This window comes from Arachis ipaensis, chromosome B10 (genome assembly GCF_000816755.2).
Source record: "Arachis ipaensis cultivar K30076 chromosome B10, Araip1.1, whole genome shotgun sequence".
Classification (NCBI taxonomy): domain Eukaryota; kingdom Viridiplantae; phylum Streptophyta; class Magnoliopsida; order Fabales; family Fabaceae; genus Arachis; species Arachis ipaensis.
The window spans coordinates 124,659,161-124,670,688 of NC_029794.2; the positions used below are offsets into that span (position 1 = coordinate 124,659,161).

General features: G+C 27.0%; 1 protein-coding gene and 1 long non-coding RNA gene across 2 annotated transcripts in view; both read right to left on the reverse strand.

The window, feature by feature from the left end:
• The window catches only part of LOC107621462 (type I inositol polyphosphate 5-phosphatase 8), a 6,757-nt gene continuing 1,212 nt past the window's right edge, over positions 5,984 to 11,528 (reverse strand). Inside the window, exons 3-5 of the mRNA XM_016323481.2 lie at positions 7,461 to 7,727; positions 6,728 to 6,911; positions 5,984 to 6,294 (exon numbers count right to left, since the gene is read on the reverse strand). Of these exons, the coding sequence (XP_016178967.2) occupies positions 6,220 to 6,294; positions 6,728 to 6,911; positions 7,461 to 7,727 (526 nt within the window). The 3' untranslated portion in view covers positions 5,984 to 6,219. The remainder of the gene's footprint in view (positions 6,295 to 6,727; positions 6,912 to 7,460; positions 7,728 to 11,528) is intronic.
• LOC110267824 lies at positions 8,275 to 11,503 on the reverse strand. Its single transcript, XR_002355759.1, has 2 exons — positions 9,936 to 11,503; positions 8,275 to 8,341 (listed from the first exon to the last, which is right to left on the reverse strand). It is a non-coding gene; the product is annotated as an uncharacterized LOC110267824 (long non-coding RNA).

The following is an 11,528-nucleotide window of genomic DNA, read 5'->3' on the forward strand; positions in this document are numbered from 1 at the left end:
CACTTGTGGTCTTCTCTATCTTTTATCAAATAGCAGAGATTCCTCTTTATCCCTTCAGGGAGATTTTTTAAAAGTCCAGATAAATTATAGAATGCTGATTCAAATTCCACCAAGAGTCTCATCTCTCTTTCTTCAATTTCATTTCTTTTACTGGACACAAGTAGAGTATTTTTACTTTTATAATTAATCCTTGTGTGAGATTCCTTCGTTATTTTTTGAGTTCTTTCAAAGACCCTTGCTAATGTGCTGGCTAGTCTTGTAACACCCTACCACACAAAGCTTTACGCTTAAGTCGTAAAACAGAGGTGATGTGGTATTACGACCTCTAAAATAAAATAAGTACATATAATAGCAGAAGAGTTATAATATACTAGGAGCCTTGAAGGATAGGGGAAATAAAAATCGCGAGATAAAAGCGCAACGGTCTTCCTTCATGACTGTAAATTGTTAAATCTTGAATTCGATCAATCGGTTGAAAATTTTCTGGGAAGATGGACATGAATATTACTTGGTGTGCTGGAACCAATCATTCTTCTTCTTCATTAAAAATAGGTTGACTATTTGTAAATTTTAGGGATACATCCCTTGGATTTACATTGTCAATCATATTTTTAAATCTCTTTACTGCATCAACGAATCCTGCAGGAAACTCACTAATAATTTTTAGATCATTAAAAATTAAAATTGTATCAATTAATCCATACTGAAAAAACTGATAAGTGTCAGATGGGAAAGCATCTGGAAAGATGACCAGCTTTGTTAGCTGTTCTTTGGCAATAGGATAATATCCCAAAATTGCCCTTTTTTCTTCAGTTCAATTCAGGACTATATTAAGGGTTTCTCTGAGATTTGATCTACAGACCCTTTTCTTTTTCTTGATTTCAGCCCTTGTAGGAATGTTTCTTATTATTCTTGTTCTCTAGGTTTGAATTGGAGCTTTATCTGCTCTTTTTAGAGTTTGCTCTAGATGAAGAGCTTCATATTTCCTGAAGGATTCCTTTGCCTCTTCCAGTGTTAAAAATCCTCCTTTATGAATTATCCTTGATTGATGTGTGAATGGTGCTGCTTTTTCCCAGGCATCATATACTCCTTTCATGGGGCCATTATAGATTACATAATATTTTTTATCTTGGGTGGATTTTTTAATAATTTCAGCAATTGTTATATTTTCTGAGATTTTTTCTTCACCTGATTTGTCCACCATGCTTAGCTGGCTGAACTCTGATGGTTTCGCTTGTTGTGTTGATTTCATTGCTTCAATGGCCTTCTTGAGAGATTGGATCTGTGTTCTTATTTGCTGACAATGCTTGCATTCTTCGAGTTCTCGCTCATATTTTTGAATTTCTTGATCTAATGCGTTGTAGACGAACTCCATTCTCTTGTTAATGTATCTGCAATAACATTTTTGTCACCCTTAATATATTCAATATTTATTGGATATTGTAACAAAAATAATTGCCATCTTACCAATCGTCCATGATTATAATCAACTTTTAAATTATATCGTATGAAACCTGTTAGGTAACTTGAATCTGTCCTTAATGTAAATTCTCTGGGTAGTAAATCAATTTTCCATTTTTTAAGAGATTTAATTGCTGCTAGAGTTTCCTTTTCATGAGTAGTATCTATTGGAGTAAAAGTCCCTGAAATATACCTGCAAAGTAATTCCTTTAGGGAATATTTAGAATCTAGTGATTCTTTTTCTTGTTCCAAACTTTTTATAGCTTTCTTAGCTTTTAGACATCCTGACTAGGTTATGTCTGAGGCATCTGTTTCTACTATTAAGTAGTCGTTTTCTTCTGAAATATAAAGTTCTGGAAGTTTTTCACATAATTCTTTGACTCTTTGAATTTGCATACTATCTTTTTCTTCCCATTTCCATTCTTTTTTAGTACTTATCTTTGGAAATAAGCTTTTAGTGTATTCTGTTATATTCTTTAAAAATCCTTGATCAGAAATATAATTTATACACTCTAAAAATCTTTGTAATTATTTTCTATCTTCTATTTTATTAGGAAATAAATTTACCTTTTCTAAAATATTTGGTTGAAGTTTTAGCTTTCCTTGAGTGGATAGAATTAATCCAAGAAACTCTATTTCTTGTTTTGCTATTCTTGCTTTCTTTTTGCTAAGAACTAATCCTTTTTCTTTACATTTTTCTAAAACTATTAATAATTTTTGAAGATGATCTTCTTTATCCTGTTTTGTAAAAATTAATATATCATCAATATAAACTAAAACAAATTCGTTTAACTCTTTTAGATTTTCTTCCATAAATCTTTGATAAATACCTGGGGCTTGTTTTAATCCGAATGGTAATACATTCCATTCATAGAGCAACACACTTGTTGATTCTTTTGTTGGGCAAGTAAAAGCAGTTAATTTCTTTGTTTCTTCGTCTAAACGAAGTTGCCAATATCCTGATTTTGCATCAAGAGATGAAAACCAAGTTGCTCCTTTGATTTTTTCTAAAATAGAATCTTTTTTTGGAAGTTTATGAGCATCACCAATAGTTGCTTCATTCATCTTCTTATAATTAATTACCATTCTTCATTTTCCCCTTTTAATTTCATTATTGTTTTCGACATAAAAGGCTGGAGCCGCATGAGGACTTTTACTTAATCTTATAATTCCTTTTTTCTAAAAGATCTTTACAATCTAATGAGAACTCTTCTTTATCTCTTGCGGAATAAGAAATTTTATTTGGAACATTTATTTTTTTTGTAGGATCTTTTAATTTAATGCTTACTAATTCTTTATTTGTATTTTTAATATCTAACGGATTTTCAGCGCAAATTTTATCCAAAAGTTCTTCTATCTTTATTTCAAGATTATTTTTTGGAATATTTATCTGAAAATATAAATTTAAATAACATGTTTCTAAAATAGAAAATATTTTAAATTTTAAAATCTTATCTATAGTAGTAGTTGGTATTTTTATACGTTTTGATTTTTGATTTATTGAAGAATCGTGTGGAGCTTTTAAAACTATATGTTAATTCTTGAATGAATGGATGATATAGCTTTAAAAAGTTATTTCCTATGATAAAATCCATTCTAGATTCTAACATATATATAGATGGAACAATAAACCTATAATTTAGAATAAATATTTCAGCCATCTCTGCTTTTTGGTCAATTTTATGTATTGATTTGTCAGCTATCCTAACTCTTAATGGTTTCTTTAATTTTTTCCAATCAAGTTTTATATTTGTACTAGCAAAGCATTGTGTTGCTCTAGTATCTATAAAAGCATTTATAAACTTTTCTGTTATTTTTATAGTAATAAATGTGGCATTATTGCTCTGTCTCTGAGTCTGTTTCTGAGACATATTCAAAAATATAGTCTAAGTTATCATCTGATTCTTCTAATGGTTCCATGAAACAAGACTTAGCAATTTCTATTTGTTTGGTAAGGTCCTTTTTATCCTTCTTTTTTGGACATTCATTTGCATAGTATCCTTCTTCTTGGCAATACCAACACTTACAATTTTCTTTTTTATTTGGGCAAAAGTTATTTTTTTGCCTTTTGTTTTTATTGTTATTTCCTTTTCTAAAATACCTCTTTTTTCTCCAGTTTGGATAGTATTTTCTTTTTTTAAATTGATATTTTCTTTTTTCTTTGAAAATTTTTATTAAAACCATATTTTTTAGGTATTTCTTCATTATCCTGACAGCAAATTCTAATTATATTTGCAAATCTTTTTTGAGTCGCTTCTTGCATACAACGTTCTTTTATTTCCTCTCTTATTGCAGAAGTTGCTCCACCAAAATTATTTTCAATTGTCCCTCTATTTATTTCTCTTATAAATCTTCCCATTATAAATTCATTAGCAGGATATATATGGAAGTTTTGTTATATACATACTAAGATAATGGTCTTTATCTTCTTCTCTTAATTTATAATAATATATTCTATATTCACATATATAAGATTCCACATTACATAAATTATATATCTGAATATTAGCTAAATGGTTTTTTGCTTCTTGATATTCTTTATTATAGACTTTTTGTCTATGATCTATAATATTTTTTTCAAAAAATTCTTTATATAGAATCATCATTATATGTAATATTTTATCATAAGCTGTTGTTTTTGTTGCTAATTCTTCTATTATTTGGTTTTCTATTGATGTCATATAATCTCTTATAGTTCCTTTAGTATGAAACCCTATATAATTCCAGATATCTCTTCCAGACAATTCACTAAGTTTTGGATTAGTAAAGGCTTCTAATAAGAAGAAATTCAACCAGTTCTCGAAAATTTCTTTTTCATTCTTTTTACAGTCTAAATCGAGCATTCTTTCTCCTTCTATTTCCTGGATTTTAGGAACGTATTTTGATGATATTTTTGTGTACCTTGAATCTTTATTCATAAATCCCTTTTTAAAAGCATAATTTTCAAAACCTGTTTTCCATTGAAATTGATTATCCTTAGATGTTCCAGCTTTATTTTTTACCTGTATTGGAATTGCTGGTTCTTCATCACTTGAATAATCTAGAATGTGTTCTTCATTTTCTATATTGTCAGAATTTACTGGTTCTTCTTCTATTTGAAATTCTTGTTCCATAATATTATTTTCTTGGGCCATTTTTAATTGTTTAAAAAGCATTGTAACTTCTTCTAATTTTTCTTCAATATTCATAATTATTTTAATGGTGGTTTTACTTTTAGTTTTGTTATGTTGGCTATATTCTGAAGTTTTTCTTCTTTGGGATTCTCTTTTTCCTTATTTCTTTGAAATTTTATGGATACTAATATTTCTTCAAGTATATCTACTATAGAATTTAATTGTGGGTTAAAAGTATGATAGAGATGTGGGGAATCATTTTCATGGTAGCATTTTTTAGAAATTCCGTGTGAGATATAAGTTTTTTCAGGTTTTTGAAGTCCTTCAATAAAACTTATAGTAAAATAAAGATTTTGAGAAAAATCATTTTGTATCGATTTTAAGAATTTAGTGTCGTTACAATTAACATTAGTTAAAATCATTAGTTTTTGATCTATTAATTTTGATAATTTAATTATTTCTTCTCTTAAATCTTCTAATTTACTTTTTTCCATTAGGTGACGCTTTTTTTCATAAAATGCTATGGTTTTAAGTGTTATGTAGTTAAAAGTGTGGCTTTAGAATGTATGGTTTAGGTTTTGCCACGTAGGCGTCTTTAAAAAAAGTTGTTTTTGGGATCTTTATTTAAGTGGTGCCTAGAAAAGATAGGGAGAGAGTAAGTGAGAAAGTGAGTGAAGTGAAAATCCAAAGCACTTTGAAATGGTGGCTCCAATATATCCAAAAGTAATAGCATGGTTCCCACAATGCTATATATGAATTCCAAGTAGAAGTAGACCGACACCAACATCTACTATACATAAAGGTTGATTCACTTCAATTTATTTTATTTATAGGCCATAATTTTTTAATATAAATTGTTTATAANTCATAAAAAATATTGGCAAAAAAAAATCTAATTTTAAAAATACAAAAAATTAAATAAATTGTCTATTTAACTCAAAATATAAACGGATTTAATTATATTGATAAATTTAAATGAATAAACAAGCTGATGCAATAAATTTGATCCATTTTAACTATTCTAATAGGTTAATACCAAGTACCAAGTACCAATTACTATAATTGTTATTTGCAATATTATTGTACTCTTGCACGCAGTTGACCTAATTTCTTTCTTTTTCTTCTGTTTTAAAAATAAATGATATCATCACATGCATTATTGCGAAGAGGCTTAAGTTTGTTTGCTGATTTCTAAAAGGACGTAGTAGGTTTAACAATGAACTAGCAAATGGCAAAGTATTGGAACACAATATAATTAATTAGTTAATTATTTCTTATACTTGTTTATCTTTAATTACTACTGAATCATTGATCAATCATATTATAAAATTCACAATATTAATATTAATTGTAACGAACTTTTTTTTGTGTCTTGGACTAAGATCTTTCCATACAAAATCAACAATACATGGACTAAGATCTTTCCATACAAAATCAACAATACATCTTAATTGATTATATTTCGCACTCTATTATATTTGCTACACTACTAGCTTGCAACCTAATTAATCTTAACCCTTCAAATAAATCCAAAGTAATTAATATTCCAAAAAATATTGACTTCTTTATCGATAAATAATAATCACATCATAAGCATCCTTTCTAATTTACAGCTTTTTTTTCTTTTCTTTTCTTCTTCCTTGTGTTAGCAGGCTTGTACGTCCTTTGTTAACAATGATAATAAAGTGGGATTTCCATCTTCATCTTCTTTGTTCACCCCCTTCCATAATTAATTAGAGTACAACGAAGAAAATCAACATACCACTTTATTCATTCATGTAACAAAAAGAAAAAAAAAGTTCATAAAAAAATTCAAATATTCAAAATTTCTTGCCAAAGACATTTAGAAATTCAATCATCAATGCTTCATACTATCACTTTATTCCATTCAAAATCCATCTCAACTTAACTAAAATAACTAAATTCTAAAGGTGTATTTAATTTGTATTTTTATTTTCATAATTTTTATAAAAGAAAAAGAATATAAAAGATAAAAACAAAAAAAAAATTGTTTTATTTTTTTTACATAATTCTAAAAAAATACTAAAAAAAATACAAATCAAACACACTTTTAAATTTTGTTACCTAGCATTATCCATAAATCATATATATATCTGGGAATTTAAGAAAGCAAAGTTAGACAGAGGTCTTACATGTGTGGGGTGTAACAATGTTGGTTGGAATTTGTGAAGTTGAAGAAGTGGTGTGGCAGATGAATTAATTTCAATGTGTGTAGTAAAAAGAGCAGAAACAGGACGATGATCAGAGAATGTGATTTCACTCCGAGTATAATGAAGCTGTTCTATTCCTTTCCCATACCATAAAATTCTATCACACCTGTGCCAATAATAATAATTAGTGAGTATACGTTGTTACTTTGTTTTCTTCATCATTTAATTTACACAAATTCAATTCCGCCCGTAACAAAATATAGAAGTTTGGATTTGTTTAGTTTTTATTTTTATTTTCAATGTATCTTTTTTTAGAATTTTATTTAAAAATTGAAAAACAACATTTTTCCTTCGTACATTTTTCAATATTTAGTTCACATTATTATGAAAAAATATTCAGTTTGGCCGCTGAAATTACACTCGAACCTCAATTTAGTCGTTGAAATTTCAATTATCATCATTTAATTCCTAAATTTTTTAATTGATTCTGTGATAGAAACTACCGCAGGGACTAACGTGATTAAAATTTCAAAAAGTATATGGAATAAATTGAGACAATTGAAACTTGAAAGACTAAATTGAGACTCGAGTGTAACTTCAGGAACCAAACTGAATATTTTTTTCATTATTATTTTCAAACTTTTTTATAATAATAATAATAATAGATTATAAAAGGAAAAGAAAAGTGAGTGTAATAAGTAAAGAATGAGTATACCATGCTGGAGTTCTTTGCTTTTCTCCTGATTTGGTATGGAGTCCACCACCACAGTATCTATTGCTAATGGATGATGAATACTTATATGTTGGTGCAAATTCAATGTTACCTTCTTTCCAACCTTCAAATACTCCACCTTCTTCAAGTTCTTTTTGGAGTTGGTCAAATTCATGCAAACCTTTCCAATCTTGCTTTCTTATCAGATTCCTAGCATGCTTGTCCTCTAAGTATAGCCTGTAGTTTAGGTCCCCAAACCAAAATATTCGACTGTTTCATAGTTTCAACCCACATGCATGGTAAGAATCAACTTGTTTAATATTGTTAACGTTATTTAATCATTAAAACATAGGGTTTAACAAAAACTCTCTAACCATTTAACCAACATATCTCTTAAGAGGAGAAACTCTTGGAATCAGTAATTTTTAGTATTTTTTATTATTATTTGTTTAGTATAAATATTAAATTATCTTTAATAAATAAATTTTACTAATTCATGTGTGTAAATTCTGATATTAATAATTTTAACATGTATCTTTAAAATGTATGATAGCTAAATCCATATTCGAAAAGTGTACAATTATCTTACATTCATTTACTCATACCACTAATATAGTGTAAAATGATTTTATAAGGTCAATCTACACTAATTAAACGTTTTTTGAGAATATACTCCCATACACTACACACACATACATTGAATAAGTGGGATTTGTTCGATTTGAACTCGGACTTAGAGTAACACTGTTTCAACGAGAATATTTTTGTCATACTTTTGTTTTTGGGTCAGGACTCACTAAAAACAGGCCTTCCAATCTTTTTTTGACATAATTATTTGGTTGGTTTAAATTATGCATTCCACTTAGGTCATATGGTTTTTTTTCCTATCGGTAATTGCAATTCGCAAAGGACTTCTCAACTTTTTGGGTCATTGTTTTTGTCAGAATCTTTATGGGTCTTGAAAAGGACTTCACCAAAATAAGTTTGGTTAGTTTCTGATTTGGGCTAACCCACTTTTGTGACAAAGATATATCTTTTTCTCGTGAAGACACTTTATCAATAAATAACTATTTGTATAGAATAATACTTAAACCTTAGAAAGCCCATATCCAATTAAACTAAAGTTATAAAGCATAAAAAATAGAGGGAAAAAAGAAAGAAACGATAAAACAATAAATAATTATATTATTAGTTTAGATATTATTAATTTATACAATACTAAAAAATATATAGACTAAGCTATATCTCAAGAATAATTTCATAGACCCAAATTAAATTTACTCGAATCTAATAAAGTGAGGTCCTTATGAGTATAAAAGGTATCTAGCTAGGTGCCGTTATTTCAGAAGATTTTGGCTGAAGTTGAAAAAGACGTTACATAATTGACGAAAACGACCAACATTAAAAACGACTAACAACTGCTCTCAAACAACTCCAGTTTCTTGTTCTTTCCTTTCTGCTACTTTCCAAGTCTTGGTAATTTAATTTGTGTTGGTTTTTGGATTTAGATTATTGTTGCATATATTGTTGATGATTTTTTGTTTAGTAGCAACACGTATAAATTTGGAAACAATTATATATATGTATATAACTTTTTTTTTTTAAAATAGAATATTAAAAAAGAAATTTTCTTTATTTTTTATATAAAAAGTATATAATTTTAAAGAGCTTTAAACAAACACACACTTTTTAGATCTCATGTAGGAACAATTCAAACAACTCATCATACACATACATACTAGGGTTATATCTTAAAAAAATAAATAAAAAAAAATAAAAAAAAAATTGAGAAACCGACATAACAGACATGTGAATAGATGATATCGAATGTGAAGAAGATCTCTTCTATAATTTTTAGGTGGAATCTGGACAAGACATTTAATAAATAAAATAAAATTAGAATCATACTTCATTTTTTTTAAGTGAACAAAAAAAGTTGAGACCATTCATTTTCTATTTCTCTCCATTTATTTTCTTAAATAACAATTTCAAATGTAATACTCATCATACAATCTCTAACTCTCTAAGTTAAGTGGTGATACAAGAGATTTTAGTATTTTCCAGTTATAAACGAAAAAAATGGAGAAAAAAAAATGGTGAATGCAAGATAATTAATATCAAGAACAATGACACTTGAACTTATATTTTAAGGAGTGAACATTGATACTTTTTAATTGATAATGTCATTTTTTTATTATTACATATGTTATTTTCAAATTGTTTTTACAATGGAAAAAATATAAAACAATAAGAATGAAAAATAAGAGAAATGTTATTTCAACAACTAAAAATAACTTGACAACTTACGATTGAAGGTAAACTATCTTAATTTTTTTAAAAAGTTTTGTTAGTATTATTTAACAATTAAAGACAACTTGATTTATTATTTGTCAAGCTACCTTTAGTTACTAAAATAACATTTCTCAAAAAAAATTTTAAAAAATCACTTTTTTTTTTTTTTTTTCAAAAAATAAAAACCTATCGGTAATTGCAATTCGCAAAGGACTTCTCAACTTTTTGGGTCATTGTTTTTGTCAGAATCTTTATGGGTCTTGAAAAGGACTTCACCAAAATAAGTTTGGTTAGTTTCTGATTTGGGCTAACCCACTTTTGTGACAAAGATATATCTTTTTCTCGTGAAGACACTTTATCAATAAATAACTATTTGTATAGAATAATACTTAAACCTTAGAAAGCCCATATCCAATTAAACTAAAGTTATAAAGCATAAAAAATAGAGGGAAAAAAGAAAGAAACGATAAAACAATAAATAATTATAGTATTAGTTTAGATATTATTAATTTATACAATACTAAAAAATATATAGACTAAGCTATATCTCAAGAATAATTTCATAGACCCAAATTAAATTTACTCGAATCTAATAAAGTGAGGTCCTTATGAGTATAAAAGGTATCTAGCTAGGTGCCGTTATTTCAGAAGATTTTGGCTGAAGTTGAAAAAGACGTTACATAATTGACGAAAACGACCAACATTAAAAACGACTAACAACTGCTCTCAAACAACTCCAGTTTCTTGTTCTTTCCTTTCTGCTACTTTCCAAGTCTTGGTAATTTAATTTGTGTTGGTTTTTGGATTTAGATTATTGTTGCATATATTGTTGATGATTTTTTGTTTAGTAGCAACACGTATAAATTTGGAAACAATTATATATATGTATATAACTTTTTTTTTTTAAAATAGAATATTAAAAAAGAAATTTTCTTTATTTTTTATATAAAAAGTATATAATTTTAAAGAGCTTTAAACAAACACACACTTTTTAGATCTCATGTAGGAACAATTCAAACAACTCATCATACACATACATACTAGGGTTATATCTTAAAAAAATAAATAAAAAAAAATAAAAAAAAAATTGAGAAACCGACATAACAGACATGTGAATAGATGATATCGAATGTGAAGAAGATCTCTTCTATAATTTTTAGGTGGAATCTGGACAAGACATTTAATAAATAAAATAAAATTAGAATCATACTTCATTTTTTTTAAGTGAACAAAAAAAGTTGAGACCATTCATTTTCTATTTCTCTCCATTTATTTTCTTAAATAACAATTTCAAATGTAATACTCATCATACAATCTCTAACTCTCTAAGTTAAGTGGTGATACAAGAGATTTTAGTATTTTCCAGTTATAAACGAAAAAAATGGAGAAAAAAAAATGGTGAATGCAAGATAATTAATATCAAGAACAATGACACTTGAACTTATATTTTAAGGAGTGAACATTGATACTTTTTAATTGATAATGTCATTTTTTTATTATTACATATGTTATTTTCAAATTGTTTTTACAATGGAAAAAATATAAAACAATAAGAATGAAAAATAAGAGAAATGTTATTTCAACAACTAAAAATAACTTGACAACTTACGATTGAAGGTAAACTATCTTAATTTTTTTAAAAAGTTTTGTTAGTATTATTTAACAATTAAAGACAACTTGATTTATTATTTGTCAAGCTACCTTTAGTTACTAAAATAACATTTCTCAAAAAAAATTTTAAAAAATCACTTTTTTTTTTTTTTTTTCAAAAAATAAAAA